Below are 17,618 nucleotides of genomic sequence, written 5' to 3' on the forward strand. Positions count from 1 at the left end.
CAATTTTAAATGCCATTGAAATGCATTACCAGCCATATTCTTTGTATCAAATTCCAAAAAAAGTATCAAAATATATAGTACATAATATTATATATGGTAACATATAATTTTAACTGTATAATGATAAATATATATGTTTAAACATAAAATGTTTTAATAGAATAAAGCAGAACTTAGTATATTTTCTTTTGTCTATTTAAAATTAAGACATTTCAATCAAGCAGAATTGAAAGCCTATAGTTCTATTCCATTCATAATATATTTCATGTGATTGTAAAGGAAATCCCAGAACTTTGTGAGATTGTGTACACATTAATTCATAATCCCAGAACTTGGGAGATTGTGTACACATTAATATTTGAAAAAAGTCTGGGATGTGCTTCAGTTTCTGTAAACTTTGAACTTCATGTACTTGAGATATCAGTGAACTCAGATGTAAAATTAGATGCATTCAGAAAACACAATGAGAGATGACAGATGAACAAATCCCTTTCTAGTCTTAAGGAGAGGTATTTTCAGTAGATCTAATATGACTTTCATTGCATATCTTCTGAGCCAGGTAAGAAAAAATATAGAAATATGCTTAATAGACCAAATGACATTTAGGTTATGGGGAGAAAGTTTTCAATTTGTTTTGGGTAAATATGAAATTTCTGCAGTGGGGTGAGTGAGAAGACACAGAAAGTTAATGATGCGGAATTGCTGCATTAATATACTGGAAAATGGAGAGTTGGCCAAACTTGGATTCCAATCCCTACCCTTCCATTGACTAGCTTGAAAATATTAAGAAATTGCCCCGAACAGGCTTGATATTAGTATTTTCAAGCCTGTTTTCTAATCTGTCTATTCAGGCTAGTGATGCTTCACAGACTGTCACGAGCATTAGCTCAGAAGAGGTATGTATCATCCTCAGTATTTGCCTAACATATAGAATGGCTAACCACAGAGATTTGTATCTGAAGATGGGTTTCATGGAAGGTAGCTTTCGTGGGTTTTTCTGCGGAGCAACTTACTCAGAGAACAAAATTAACATCAAGAGTTTCTCCAGGGTGCTTGGTGTTGAGGCAACAGGCCCCACTGAGTAGAAAAGACATAGAAGTAACTTGCATGAAATAGCTATGCAAAATGGAACTGGAAGAGTCTTGTTTGCATGCAGAGATGTTCCTGAGAATAATGTAGATACTGCATTTGATTTCACACTAGTAAACATTAAAAAGATAGAGGCAATTGTTAAAAAAAAAAAAAAAAAAAAAACTATCCAGAGGAATGTACAGCTTTAGCTGTGCATCCAGTCCTGGATTTAGCCCAAAGACAGAAAAGATAGTTGCCCAGATCTGCTGACAACAATGATACAAAAGGCCTGCAAGTACCTCCAACGGGAGTATTTGAAGTAGGAACTTTTTATGCAATGTGTAATTGAAAGCTATTTGAAAAGCATCACAGTCAGGTCTGTTTTACTATGCCTTGAATGCTACCAGATTCTGTAGGCAGTTAATAAAGAATTGCTATTAAGTCATTTCTGTTATTTTGCAATCAAAAATAAAAGTTGTGGCCAGGTGCGGTGGCTCACACCTGTAATCCCAGAGCTTTGGGAGACTAAGACAATAGGATCACTTGAGGGCAGGAGTTTGAGACCTGCCTGGGCAACATAGAGAGACCTTCACCCCTCATCTCTACAAAATTTTTTAAAAATTAGCCCCATGGTGGCACATGCCTATAGTCCCAACTACTCAGGTAGGTGAGGTGGGAGGATCACCTGAGCCCAGGAGTTTGAGGTTATAGCGAGCTATGATTGCGTCACTGCACTCCAGCCTGAATGACACAGTAAGGCCCCATCTCTTAAAAAAAAGTAGTGAATGAAATAGTAATTCCCCAAACTCAACATCTTTCCATGTACTTTTTTTTTCTTCAACTTTTAAGTTCTGGGATACATGTGCAGGATATGCAGGTTTGTTACATAGGTAAATGTGTGCCATGGTGGTTTACTGTACAGATTATCCCATCACCTAGATATTAGGCCCAGGATCCATTAGCTATTCTTCCTGCTGTTCTCCCTCCCACAACACCATACAACAGGCTCCAATGTGTGTTGTTCCCCCCACCCCCTTGCTCTATGTGTTTTTAGCATTTAGCTTCCACTTATAAGTGAAAACATGCAGTGTTTGGTTTTCTGTTCTGGCATGAGTTTGCTGAGGCTAATGGCTTCCAGCGTCATCCATGTCCCTGCAAAGGACATGATCTCATTCCTCTTTATGGCTGCATAGTATTCCATGGTTTATATATACCACATTTTCTTTATCCAGTCTATCACTGATGGACATTTGAGTTGATTCCATGTCTTTGCTATTGTGAATAGTGCTGCAATGAACATATATGTGCATGTATCTTTATAATACCTTTGGGTATATACCCAGTAATAGGATTGCTGGGTCAAATGGTATTTCTGCCTCTAGGTCTATTAGGAATTGCCATACTATCTTCTGCAATGGTCGAACTAATTTACACTCTCACCAACAGTGTAAAAGCGTTTCCTTTTTCTCTGCAACCTCGTCAGAATCTGTTGTTTTTGACTTTTTAATTGCCATTTTGACTGGTATGAGATGGTATCTCATTGTGGTTTTGATTTGTATTTGTCTAATGATCAGTGATGTTGAGCTTTTTTTCATAGGCTTGTTGGCCATATGTATGTCTTCTTCTGAGAACTATCTGTTCATGTCCTTTGCCCATTTTTAAATGGGGTTGCTTGTTTTTTTTTTTCTTTTAAATTTGTAGAGTCTGGATATTAGACCTTTGGCAGTTGGATAGATTGCAAAATTTTTCTTCAATTCTGCGGGTTGTCTGTTTGCTCTGACGATCATTTCTTTTGCTTTGTGGAAGCTCTTTCCATGTATTTTAATAAACACTGCATATGCCAATATTTAAAGTTTTTAATAGAGAAACTAATAGCTAGTTTCTTGCTTGGTAATATATCTAATCCAGGTTGGAATGACAACATAGTTTACAGGGAAAAGTTGACATTTAAACTTTTATGTTTGCTTTAATAACGCTCTTGGTAGAAGAAAACAAATCTCATAGAGATATGTTTACAGTAAGGAAGGAAGAGATTTCAAAGCAATTTCTCCATAAAAACCCAGTGAAGTTGTATTGCAATCAATAAATTACATATAAAAACATCAATTTTATTTCTCTAATTTAGTTAATAATGTTAAACTATCATTTTTAAAAGTCTGATTAAAAATTAAAATATTGCAGAGATGACAGATTTTAAATAAAGATGGCTACTTAAGTTTTTTTTCAGTTTTTATACACTTTTGGTTTATAATTAACAAACATTACTTCTTGTGATGTGGCCCTACTGTGCATGATGATCGTGCAACCGCATGTGACTTGTTGCTCTAGTCTCTACTCTGGTGAATAAGACAAAGGCTTTTGAATGTTTGTATGTCAGGGCAGTATAAATTGTTATACAGTTTGCATTGACCAAATCTAGTTTTTAAATTCAATTTTAGACTTTTTTAGAAATCTAATTTGTAAATTCTCACTTACAATTTCTTTATTGAAGCCTGCAAGCTGTATTTTGAGTGACACTGAGCTAGGGGACATAGGTTGGGATTTTTTTTTAATGCTCCTGAGAGATGTAGCTTTGGCCTATTATGTATCTGTGTGTGTTCTTTAAACAGGGAAGGAAATTGGAAATTGAGCTGAGAGCAGATTCTGAAAGAGGGAGAACAAGTTTGCTTTATGCCCAGGTGAAAAAATGTCATTGAAAACAACACTGGGGAAGGGGTCACCCTATAGTAGAAAAGCAGGTGCAGAAAGAGCCAGTGTTAGCAGTTTCTGTTTTCCCATAAAGGAAAGGCTGCACAAGTTGGGTTCATCCAACACTTGCCAGGCAAAGAAGGACACGCCCCTGCCTCCTGAGTACTAGATGCATATTTCCTGCAGGAAGGAGCTTTGTCTCTTGTCTGCTGCTCTACAGAATATTGCTTTGTACCTTAATAGATGCTCAAAATATATTTGTTGAAATAATTGAATGAAAGTATTAAGAACACATCCTTATGTCCAGAATTCATAATGTGGGATTAGTATTTTTTGTTATTCTCATGTTTCTATTGTTGAATGCCACAGGGTTTCAGGAAGGTTAGACAGATTTTACAGTAGTTTATCAACAATAAGAACAAGTGAAAAAAAATCTCTTAAGTCTAACATCATTTACCTCCTCACTGGCAGAATCAATGATAAATAAGATTCTCTCTATTTCTCCTCTTCCCACCTTTTGTCTATTTTCTCCTCCTCTGTTTTCTTCTTTCATCAATCGTTTCTTTCATTCAACTACTATTCATATCTGCTGAGTAATCTCCCAACTGCTATTTCTATTGCTCATACCTCCCCCTCTTTTCAGGGAATTAAATACCTTTCCAGACTTAAATTCTATGATCAAAATGGGACATTCCTTTTCTCACCCTTAAGATTCTCCTTATGTCTTAAAGACTCTTCATTCACTTTGACTCTCTAATACGTCCTTGTCCTAGGGTGTTTTTCCAGCACTCTGCTAAACCTTTGTAGATCACTCACTACACTGGATTATATCTTTATTTTCCTCTTTTCTAAACCACACCATTTGTTCTTTACAGATGAATATTGTCTTATTTTTACCTTTTTATCCCTAGCACTTGGCACTGCCTGATTTACGAATTATTTGTTTATGAACAAATAAGTGAATACACAAATCTGGAGTTCAGACTTACGAGTTTACAGATTTGGGTCCCTGAGAGGAAAGCAAGATGGCCTGGGAAAAGTTTCAAAGTGTGAATAGTGAGGCAAGCAGAACCTAAGAAAACAGATGCTTATGGGATAGGCAGTGAAGAGGACACAGAGTAGGTAAAGCAGGGAAAGTAGGTGAGCACCAACAAGGCACCAGGGCAAAGTCAAAAGGGCAAGGGAATAGAGAATTTGAAGGAGTGGGTGCTACATTTAAGAAGAGATTCAGGACATAATATCTAGAAAGTGTCCACTGGATTGGGCCAATGCAGTCATTGGCGTCCTTAGAGGGAATGGTTCTCGTAGGATGACAGTCCGCTGAGGAGAGTGGGTTGAAGATTTGGAAGTGGGATTAGCAGATTGGACTTCTTCGGGAGAAATTTTGAATGGAAAAGGAGAGGAGTTATTGGACTATGTCTAGAAGGGGCAGGGAGTGAATGAATATTTATTTCTTCACTAGAATGAACTTGGTCAAGCTTACATTTCCTTGCAGGGAAGACTCAATATTGCATGAGATTGTCCCTTGTTATTCATTATTAATTTTCATTTTGTCTTTAAATTATTTACTTTTGATTCATTAACAATATTTACTGAGCAACTGCTCTCTGTGGGGTAGTTTCCTAGGTATTGAGCTTATGGCGATAAACATGACAAAGTCCCTGTCCTCATGCAGAGTATGTTCAATTCCAACTATTCCTTTAAGATTCACCTTTGATCGGTCTGTTCATCTGAGGAGTGAAGTTACCAAACAGGTATCAAGAGGAAGCTTCAATTATTTGATATATTTCTTTTGCTGTATTCACAATGTCTCTAAATACTGCTAGTGACATCTTTCTAATGTCTGTATATCTATAGTTCTAGCCATATTCCATTTTTCCTGGCTTTCCCTTTGTAGCAGATGTCTACAGTTATTTATAAGATGAGACTCATTCCTGAATCGTCTGCCTTAATATCTTAGAAGATGGTGACAATTCCCTACTGCTTCAGCTGGTTTGAATTAAGCACTTTGGAAGTTTAAAATAGGGTAGAGACCTGGTTTGTCTTTCTCAGTCAGCTATCTTTTTCCTATTATAGCTACAATTTATAAGAGAAATAGTGAAAAGGGATGTATGTTTTTTGATGGAGAAAATTTATTATGCTTGGCAGGTTTTTTTCTTGAGCAACAGCTACCATCCATGTGGATAATTTTCTGTATTTTTTGATATGAAATCTTACCTGAAAGAAGATACATTGTCCTTGGAAATCGTTTGGCGCTATTATTCATCAATAAATTTTGGAAATTAATTATGCATTTAATTTATTCAACCAAAATATGTTGACCACTTACTGTGTACCTGGTGCTGTGTGATGGGATAAAAGAGAAACTGTACATTGTCTCTGTTTTCAAGGTACTTATGGTTTAGTGGGGAAAGAAAAATGTAAACAAATCCTTAAGGCACAGCAGATACTGAAGCAGTAGATACTGAAGTTAAGGGATGTGCTGGGTGCTGGGGTATAGGGAAAAACTACTGACTTGAAAGATACAAAGTTTGAGTGAGGAGGTGATGTGGAAGATGAGTCTGGAAGAATGAATAATAATAATAAGCAATGTTGAGTGACTTACTGTACTTAAGGACCTTGAATTTTGCCAAATAAAGGAAAGCTCAGCCTCTTATTGATTCTAGTGCAAAAGTATATAAGCTAAGAGTTAAGCACTTAAAATCTCAGTATAATAGCATGCAACCATATTTAGTCTTTTCTTAGTTAGAACTGAACAAGAATTTTGCTGTGTCATTTCTTGCTAGAGTAATTTATAGGTAAAATGGTGCTATTGTCATCACACTTATTGTGTGACTTGCAAGGGACCCTGACAATATTTTTCTCTTGACTATAGTTGTCTCTCACTGAAGGAGAGATTGGTAAGCATACTCACTCTCTAATTTTAAGTTCTGACGATGGTTAAATACCTTCCTTTAAGTATTATGTTTCAATGTTAATGGAGTTGTAGCTAATATTTATAAGCTTAAGAATAATTCCTCCTGCATATAAAGGATCCTCTTAAAAATGTGCATAATGATTTAATCTGTCTTTAAAATTAAACTTTGTAATACATTTTCCTCTGTTAGATTTTATATATATATATATATATATAGTTTCATAGTGTAAGTATAGTAACTTCAACACTTTCTAGCTCTCATGAAATAAAGTTCGATTCAGTTCAATACTACATTAAGAAGTATTAGGTACATGCCATGTTTCAGGCACTCATTGCCTTGCATTATGGGATTACAAATTTAAAAAATGGGTCTCTGCCCACTGAGAGTGCATAATTTAGCACAAGGAACAGGATGAGTGCAACTCAGTATAATAGAGCTGGATAAATTTGTTTCAGTGGAGAAGTTCTCAAGATGTCACATTTGAGCTAAGTTTTGAAGAATCAGTAGAGTTTTGCCAAGCAGAAGGAGGTGAGAGGGAATTCCAGGCAGGAGAGAACCATAAGCAAAAAGGTGGGAAAACTTACATGTGGATGGTGTCATGGGGGAAATTGAGTAAGGACATGGCAGGGTATGGTGTTGAGAGACGGAATGGGAAGTTTGTTGGTAAATAATTAGGAAGGCCCTTGAATGCTTGGCTAAAATGTGAGGCTTTTGGCACTGGAGAAATTTAAATTATATTAAAGCAAGGTAATGAAATGATTATATTTATGCTTTACAAAGGTATTTTTAAAGATAGAGTCGAGTTAAATAGGGTATACAGAGAAAGGACGTGGTGGAAAAAGAGCCAACCCATGAACTTGCTATTCATAGTGTCATTGTAAGAATTTTATGATTTTAAACCTAAAAAGTTATTCTTTGGTATGAAAATGCAGAATTGTCTTGAAACACAGTTATCAAATTAAATAAAATTATTTTGAAATAATTGGCTTGACTTTAATGTTTTTGTATATGACTTGACTTTAATGTTTTTCCTAGGTATAATGAGATGTTTTGAAAGGATTTACTTCTTTTCCTGTCCATTTCCATGGAGATAATATTCCCTAATGGCAGGACATGGTGTTGCCATTGGAAAATATGTGTATATGCAGTATTTTAACAGTAGGTGACATCCACAGTGATATGTACATATCGCAGGAGCAGGAGAAGGAATGTCACCTTAGCAGAATCATAAAAGAGAGAGCAAAAATCAAAGTGGAGTGATGGAGCATTTGGAAAGCAGAGAATAGGATTTCACTAGTCAGGTCACTAATGGAGGCTTCTCAAAAAGGAGAAGAGTGAGAGTATTGACAGCAGTGAAGACTAGAGAGGTGTGTCTCCACTACCTCTCACAACATCATTACATTTTCAGGGTATAAAAGAAGTCAGGGAAATGCTTTTTTAAAAAATATGGTAAAGTCTTACTTTCTGTAGTCACATTTATTGTCTTGTGTTAATATTCTAGCAGGTTTTTTAAACACTCAAGTAGAAATGAAGCTGTTAATTGGTAATAGGCAGTTCATTGACAACTGTGACCTTAGGTGCTCCATTTTTGACAGGCCAAAAGACATCCAGGAAAATCAAAGATTATCTCATTATTCAGAATTTCTCTTCACGTAACTTTAAGTAAAATGCGTTCCAGAGAAGTCAATGCTGATGCTTATGGGCATGGGGAAGGTAGGTGGGATAGAGGTGCAAATTAATATTCTCCCACCTTCCCACTCATCATCGTGTATTCTTTAACCACATGTGGCCACAGGTTGAACCTGTCTGGTGATTTTCATTTATACAAGAGACCAGTGTCTCTTCATGAGAATTTTTTATAGATTTATATTTTCCTAATTTAGGTGCTGTAGTAGTCAAATTCAGTTTAACAGTGAAACTCATAGAGATACACAGTCACACCTGTAGTCAACTGCTGTACCATTATAATAATGACATATCTAATCATGTTTATAAATGATATCTGTAATTGATTAAACACTGTTACCATTCTTTTCTGAAATACAGAGTACTTGATCAAATCCAAAATACTTGTAAAATGCATAAAAGCAACCTAATACAGTTTAGAATATTTTGGGATAGGAAGCAATATCAGAAGTATATATCTGTCTGACCAAGTGAGAACTTTCTGTAAATGATTATAAATATGGAGAATATCTCATAAGCAATGATCTAGAGAAGAAGCAAGAGTATAGCAGAAATCTGGGCTGAATAGTATAGTTCCTCCTTATTTACAAAGCACGAGACTCTTAGGCCTTAATCATCTCTCTGAAGAATTGGATATTCTCCACCATGCCAAGAAAAGGGGGGAAAAGTTTGCCAGATGAGAAGAATGCCATTTTTGTCATTGATTTAACTTCTGTATATTTCCCATGACAAAATAAATTGGTTTAAATATTTTAAATAAGGCAAGTGCATTGTCTTTCCTTGTGTGAAAAAGTGAACATCCCTAGAACACCAGCTTAACCCTATTGAGCTAGGATTCTCATTACTTACCCATTTGATAAAGCACTTTCCTAATTCTTAAATTAGTATGTTAACTTACATAACTGTCTAAACCATTCTCAGCGTTCCTCAGACTCCTTTACTCTGTCTCATGGCAAACATCAATTCCCTATTTATATCACCACAGTCTTGTTTTGAATGCTGAATGATTCTTTCCTTTTTAGGGTCTCTTGCAGCATTCAGTTCTCTAAATTTTCATATTTGATGAGTCATGTATTTCCTCTCTTTCATCCTTTTGTTTTTCCTTTTTCTGCTGATAGCTAAGTGTTAATTTTGTAGTGCTTCTTCACTGCTTACCAAGTTAATTACAAATCTTTGGTTTGATATTTAATTTCCTTATAATGTGGATTCAGCCTACTTAGCCAGCCTTCTCTCTCTCTCTACCTTACATGAACCCAGTCTTCAGTCACATTGGCTCCACTCGTTCTGTACCTGCTCTGTTGTTTAGGGCATTGCTTCCACTTGAAATACAGCTTTCCCAGTTTGACCTGTCAGAATTCTACCCATGCATCAAAGTCTAACTCCTATGCCATATTCTTATGTGGCCTTCCTTCTATAGACCCAATGACTCTTTATACCTTTAATTTCACCTGTCACTTCCCTGCCTTGCATTATAAATACCTGTGTTTTTGTCTTCTTGATTAGATGGTATGCAATAAATGCCAAGATTTGTTTCATTGTAGTTTTTTGACCGGATATATTTATACCACTGCTTACTATAACTTACATTTTACCACCTCTCTCATTGGTATTTTATCCTATAGGGACTAAATGAAAGAAATAGTGTCATAATATATTTATTTTACATGGTAGAGTTAACCGACGAAGTTATGACAACGAGGCCTGCTGTATGCCAGCATGAAAGGAAATGTACTCTGCAGCCCATATAAAATAGTAGCCATACTTTCAAAATGTCTTAATAAGATTTTCTATACTCAAAGGACCATGATGTCATTCTTACTAACCTCAGAAGCATAATAAAATATGGTTAGTTTTGGCATTCATCAAATTTTGCCATTAACTTTTCCCATAAAATTTGATTAAGGGGCATTGCAAGACTTTTTTAATTAAGGAAAGTGCTTTGGAAATTTATGTCCTGTCCACAGTTTGTCAAATTCTGAAAGATACTGAAGTTCTACAGATACCTGTAAACATTATGATTGGTAAAATATCTGAACAATTTTTTCTGATGAGGAATACCTGAAATTAGTTGTAGCCTCAAGCATAAATTCTTATTTTAAAAAATAATTGAATTAAAAAATTATTGGCTATTTATATTACATAGGAATATCAAAGTGGCTTTATTTTCTGGTTATTTCTCTGGACTTCATCCGTGCATAGATATGCTTTATAATATTTTGTTGCTTTCCATTATCATGGATTAACAAATATTAACTACTAGCACAAGTCTGGATGAGCCAATATATCTAATTCTAAATTTTCAGTAAACATTTGTCTTTTAAGAGTATTTTAAATGTTTAAAAAAATGTGTAAAAAAAGCTTAATAAACATTGGATGTTTTTCTGTCTTAGTTCTGCTATATAGCAGGGTTTTTTTGTTTTGTTTTGTTTTTTTAGATGGAGTCTTGCTCTGTTGCCCAGGCTGGAGTGCAATGGCGCGATCTCAGCTCACTGCAACCTCTGCCTCCTGGGTTCAAGCAATTCTCCTGCCTCAGCCTCCTGAGTAGCTGGGATTACAGGCACTCACCACCACACCTAGCTAATTTTTGTATTTTTAGTAGAGACAGGGTTTCACCATGTTGGTCAGGTTGGTTTCGAACTCCTGACCTCGTGATCCACCCACCTTAGCCTCCCAAAGTGCTAGGATTACAGGTGTGAGCCACCGTGCCCAGCCTATAGCAGTTTTAAAAAGGCAGATTGTTGCTAAATAAAGTTTCACTTGATGTGGGCTACACTTTAAACCTTTAAAAGTTATTTCTGTAACTTATTTTTTCTTTAAACATTTGCACCATTGAATAGTTGAAGACTTGTATCAAGTCAATTTAAGTGAATGTAGCAGAATCAGATCAACATGATCTAAACAGCTCTTAACTGGCTGAATCAATGACAACCTTTTTTTTTTTTTTTTTTTTATAAGGAACATCTTTTTCAGAAAGAAGAGAGTGCTCCATGCAACCAGCTGTTTCTGTAGCAATGCTTCCCTTAGGTGGTACTGATGAGCTATGGGCTGCTTTTACAGAATAGTTTTCTTCCCAGATAATTCAAGGTTTAGAAGAGCTGCACCTAGTTAAGCCGTTTAAATGACAGTCTTCTTTCCTTTACCCTGAAAAACATTCTTTTCTTTTTAGGCCTAAATTCTACTTGCACACTGATCATGAAATTACATAGATTCCAAATATCTACCTTAATTTTTATTTCTTAACATGTGTCATAAAATATTTTAGATTACCCCCACAGAAAGCAGGAAGGCTTTGGCCTTAATGTTATGCCTTATCATGGCTAAAAATTGTCCAATGATGCTTCCCACTGTGTGTACTTGAGTTATAGTTATTATTGTCTATTGAATGAGTCCTATATGCTTATCACACTAATTTCATATGCATTAATTTAATCTTCAACATCATGCTATGTCAGACAATTCTAATATCCATTTTGAAAATAAGAAAACTGACAGTATGACAGGGTAAATAATTTGACTGTGACCTGTATACTATTTTTTACCACATTGCTTTTTCTACCAAGTTTACTTGAGAAAAGGCATGAGGACATCTGATCAAGGTACTTCTGTGGGTTCCAGCTTTGAGATGCTGCCTCTGTTCCAAGCATGTAACAAATGCTAGATAAAATATGAGGATAGAAAACGCAAGAATCACAGCTGGGCTCAAAAACAGTTTGTTATCTCTGTGGCCCAAGAATGGAAATGAAATGCAAGTGATGAGTTGTGGGCTACGCTGAGGCCTCTGGCCTGCTGGACTCTGGAGGTGGACAGAGGGGGCTGGGACAGTGTCTGCAGGGTAATGGGACATGAACGTTATTGTACACTAGGTGGAAAATCCAGAGCTAGCCTCACCATTTGAAACCAGGTAGTAGAGAACTCCACTTCTGAATGAAGTATGACAGTATGAAAAATCTGCTGATCACTGTTGCTTGAGACTAGCTTTTGTGATGCTTGGTGTTTAAGATGGGAAGAGGAAGTTGTTTTAGGCATGGCCCTAAACTACTGAACCAAACTCAACCAAATCATTCACTAGTTCAGGGACATGACTGGTGATAATCCAGATGTCAAAACAATGTCATAGATCAGATATACAACTGCTTACAAATGTGTGGTCCTGGGCAAACCATTTTTAAGAGAAGGATGATGAGAGAGAGAGAGGATGGAGCTATATCAAAAAAACTAAATAAAAATAATTAAAAACCATCCCACTTCAAATGAACTTACAAAACATAATTCGAAAGCACATGAGGAAACCTAGCAGTAAGAAAGATAGCCAACAAAATGGACCGTTAAAATGAATTTTCCCCAGAAGATTTAATAGATTGAAACAGCCTTGCAAAGTCTATTTTGGATGCCCAAAGGAATGCCATTGTATTAGTCTGTTCTTCTGTTGCTAATAAAGACATACTTGAGACTGGGTAATTTATAAAGGAAAAAGGTTTAATGGACCCTTAGTTCCATGTGGCTGGGGAGGCCTCACAATCATGGCTGAAGGCAAATGAAGAGCAAAGTCACATCTTACATGGAGGCAAGCAAGAGAGCTTGTGCAGGGGAACTCTCATATACAAAACCATCAGATCTTGTGAGACATACTCACTACCAGGAGAACAGTATGGGGGAAACAACCCCCATGATTCAATTATCTCCATCTAGCCGCACCCTTGACATGTAAGGATTATAACAATTCATAAGATTTGGGTGGGGACACAGCCAAACCATATCAGCCATCCATAAAGAAACAAAAATGTCAAATTATTATTTATTTACAAATATTTATTAAGATCATACTATGTTCCACATACTATTACAGGTGCTAGAGATGCAGAAATGAATAAAAATAAATAAAATCCGTAGCTACTAGAGGATTTGCATTCTAGTGGGGAGTTTACATTTTAGTGGCAGAAATGTAATAAGAATAGGTGAACAGGAGGCTTCCACTGTATCTGTAATATTTTATTTATTTAAAAGGTGAAGCAAAAGAGCATAATGCTCAGACTTGTTAAAGCATGGTGCATAAGTGGGTTTTCACAGTTTAATCCTACATAAGTACCCGTACAATTGAAATGAAAGGACACACAGACCTTTCAGTAGAACATGAATTGTTGGACATAGCAATAATATTTAAAACGTCCAGTCTTCTGGCAATGAGGCAAGTTCCATGGCCGTTTACCTCTATGGCTCCCAACTTGCTTCGGGTAAAACCTTATCAGGGCCTGTAAGGTCCTGGGGTCTACCTTTCTGGCCTAACTTGCTCTTTCACTCTGCCCCAGCTCCTGCCCCATTGCATGTACCTCACACAATTCAAGCTCATTTCCTTTTATGATGATATCACTCTTCTTGGATTATATCTCTTTCAGATATTGGGGAAAATCTTGAAAATTTTAAAATGATGTCTCAAATGAGACCTTTGATTTTCATCATGGAAATAATCCCTCAGTCTTTTATTTTGCTCTCGATCTAGTGCTTTTAATAGACACTAATTCACTCAGCTAGATAGAACTGTATTTCATGGCACTTGATGGATGTTCCACTTTGCAGTGGCTCATGTCACCGTGACCCAGTCTGGTGGGTTGCTGCCTGGGGTTGCTGTAGCCCCCACACTCCCATCAGTGTTGTGTGCTTAGGCTGAGGGAACTGCAGATGGTACCTGGAAATCTCTTAGGAATGCAAAGAGAGTTATAATGAGTAACAGCCAATCTTGGATGCTGAGTTGTTTACAAAACTTTTTGAGGAGGGTTCAATATGTATTTTAGACAAGAAGGAACTGCTTCTCAATAAGGATGAGCATAATTGGCATTTTGGAAGTTAGTCTTTAGAGCTAAAGCATTCGTAATTTAAAGTGTAAAGCTTGACTAATCCATGTTACTTTATTTTAAAAAGACAAAACACTATTGCTAGTAATGGGAATATCACTCTGTGTGGGTGTGAACACATATGTTCAGTGGGACTCAAAAAACCCACGCAGGGTATAGCATTGTCCCTCACTGATTTTGCCCAATTATACTGTGAATTTGATAATAATTTACCAACACTTTGAAGTCCTACAGATGCTCTGAAACAACAATATAATCAGCTTTTATTTGAATATCTAATATGACAACTCACTCTAATATCATGGGACTTATTTTGTTCCACCGACATTAAAATGTCACATTCTAGAAATGTGAAGTTTGTCACCTCATCAAAAATAGATACTAGATAGTCAATTTGAATGTATTTAATGCCATTGAACTGTATGTTTGAGAATGTTCAAAATGGCATAATATGCAGCTATAAAAAACAATGAGATTATGTCCCTTGTAGCAACATGGATGGAGCTGCAGGCATTATCCTAAGTGAAATAACTCAGAAACGGAAAATGTAATACCATATGTTCCCACTTACACAGAGATAGAAGCAATAGACACTGAGGGTTGAAAAGCAATAGACACTTTTCATAACCCCCTTCCCAACCTCTTCCCACTTGTGGAGAGGTTAGGAAGGAGATGAGGGTTGAAAACTTACCTATTAGGTACAATGGTCACTATTTGAGTGATGGGTACAGTAGAAGCCGAAATCCCACCATTATGTAATATATCCATGTAAAAAACATGTATGTATACCCTCTGAATCTAAAATAAACTAAATTAAAAGAATGGTTAAAATGCTAAATTTTGTATTATACTGTGTACATTTTACCATCACTAAAAAAAATAGATACTAGGTCAAGTAAAATGTAACTATTTTATCTCCATAGATGATTCCCTTAAAATTTCTGATTAGTATTGAGCTACAAGCAAAGCAAACACAGCGATAATTATTTGGAAATTGCTGTAATTATTGCAGGCCACTAGGATTCCACTTTGCATATTAAAATGGCTATTTTAATACACAAAATGGCATGGAATACTATACAGCCATAAAATAGAATGAGATCATATCCTTTGCAGTGTGTCCTTTGTTTTTTGCACAAAGTGTATTAGGCCACTAGCATTCCACTTTGTGTGTTGAAATAGTCATTACCATATTGTATCCTGGTAATAAAAAAGAGCCATTGAACCCTCAGAGAGAGTTTCACTTCTAATCGGAGCATAACTTGGTACTGGAAAGAATTGCCTCAGTGTTCTGTTTAAAATTAGGTTTTTATGAGCATTAGTTTCATAATCTTTCTCACAATAAATGAAAATTGGATAATGTTCTTCAATAGTCACAAAAATGTATTTCTTCAACTTTTTAATAATATTGATCATTATAAATATTAATAAGCACTTATTCTGTGCTATGCACTGTTCTACATATTTTATCTGCATTAACTCATTTAATCTTGGCAGTCTTATGAAGTAGAAGCTAATGCTTTCCTCAAATTACAAATGAGAAGACTAAGCATAGACAAGTGATCTCTCCAAGACCACACAATTTGTAATAGACCCAGTGGTAATTTTAACCATCTTTTTAAAACGGAAACCTATTGACATTTGTGCAGCCCCAACCTTCTAATGTTCAATGCTTTTGTTTATTCACTTGTTTTTAAAAGGAAGTCAGTGATTCTTGAACATCTTCATGCATATTATGTCTTTTCCTAACAACAAATGATAATTTATTTCTTGGATTCTTACAGGGCATTCTACTTGGACAAGTCAAATTCACCACCAAACTCCACATCCAAAGCTGCCTATGTAGATAAGGTAAAAACAGATGATTATATTTATTGGTGCTTTTTAATTTAAATATCTCCCTTATTTAATTTTCTGCTGTTGTTCTGCAGAAAAATTGATCTAAGTAGTTTTAATCTAAGTAGGGAGCTAGTCTGTCATGAGACAGTCTCTTCTTCTATTTATTTTATTTATTTATTTATTCATTTATTTATTTTTATACTTTAAGTTCTGGGGTACACACGCAGAACATGCAGTTTTGTTACATAGGTATACATGTTCCATGGTGGTTTGCTGCACCCATCAACCCGTCACCTACATTTAGATCAGTTTGATTTTGAGGATGATGTTTACTTATTTATTCAAGTTTACTTGGCACTGAATCCATGCAAAGGATTGCAGTTAGTGCTATTGGCTGTGTAATATCATAAAGTGTTCAGGTCAGAGACATATGAGTAATTAGAAATTTTTGTAGTCTCTAATTCCGTTACCACCAAAACAAAATGATATTTTAGACTATTCTTTAACAGCTATACCAACTGTGAATTTTAACCCATCTAACAGGATTTTACTAAACATGTTGAACTTGACGTTCATCACTTTTTTTCTGCAGCTAATGAGGCCTCTCAATGCTTTGGATGAACTTTACCGACTGGTAGCCTCGTTTATCAGATCCAAGCGCACAGCTGCCTGTGCAAACACAGCTTGCAGTGCCTCTGGGGTTGGACTGCTGTCAGTTTCCTCGGAACTGTGCAACAGGCTAGGCGCCTGCCACATCATCATGTGCAGCAGCGGTGTGCATCGGTATGTGACCCTCCCGCCTTGCTTGCCTCTTCGTTAGATCACACTTTATTTGATGGTTTTTGTTTACATTTTGGCTTCACAAAATTAAAACTGGAAACATTCGAAGACTCAGGTATATTTGGAATAAGATTTTGGACGTTTTCTGGTTTTAATTCTTGTATTTTCAGTGACTATTTAGTCATACACATGAAGGCAATCCCACGTTTATATCATTGTGGCCCAAAATCTTATCATAGTTGCATTTATATTAACATACTTGCATTTTAGGTAAAAATGTGCATTCATTTTATTCACTAGAGAAATTAGTAGGAGCTGACTCATCCAGCTCAACAAAACTGGTTTTCTCACTGCCTTTGATAGACATTCCACTCTTCAGTGGTTCCAATCCTTACACCCCAAGTGTTGTGAGCTAGATGCTGCTTGGAGTTGCAACTGCTTTCTAACTACTGGTAAAATTATGGTCCAGGAGCTCACACAATGTGCTGTTCCAGAAAATGTAAGGGGAAATACTTGATGGGTTCTTTTCAGGTGGTTTATCTTAGGCAACTGTGGTCTGTCTGGGGCAGCCAAGATAGGCATATAAATTCCTAAAGATACATCAGACTTAGACTCAAAGTGCGAGTGGGAATCCCTGAGTCAAGTCCCTCTTCATAATCATATGCTGTCGCCTCTCCATTGCCACAAGGAAATAGAATCAAGTAAATGGAAATAATAGGACAGAATTTTAGTCTTTGCTTTAATCTAAGTAGGGAGCTAGTCTGTCATGAGACAGTCTCTTCTTCTG

At 36.1% G+C, this 17,618-nt stretch overlaps 1 protein-coding gene across 2 annotated transcripts in view; it reads left to right on the top strand.

Annotated features, from left to right (window-relative positions):
- Window positions 1–17,618, top strand: part of PREX2 (phosphatidylinositol-3,4,5-trisphosphate dependent Rac exchange factor 2) — a 309,846-nt gene that overhangs the window by 248,062 nt on the left and 44,166 nt on the right. For both annotated transcript variants that reach the window (XM_063668842.1, XM_054499002.2), the window contains exons 36-37: window positions 15,997–16,063; window positions 16,644–16,834. In XM_063668842.1, the coding sequence (XP_063524912.1) occupies window positions 15,997–16,063; window positions 16,644–16,834 (258 nt within the window). The remainder of the gene's footprint in view (window positions 1–15,996; window positions 16,064–16,643; window positions 16,835–17,618) is intronic.

Source organism: Pongo pygmaeus, chromosome 7 (assembly GCF_028885625.2).
Source record: "Pongo pygmaeus isolate AG05252 chromosome 7, NHGRI_mPonPyg2-v2.0_pri, whole genome shotgun sequence".
NCBI classification, from domain to species: Eukaryota; Metazoa; Chordata; class Mammalia; order Primates; family Hominidae; genus Pongo; species Pongo pygmaeus.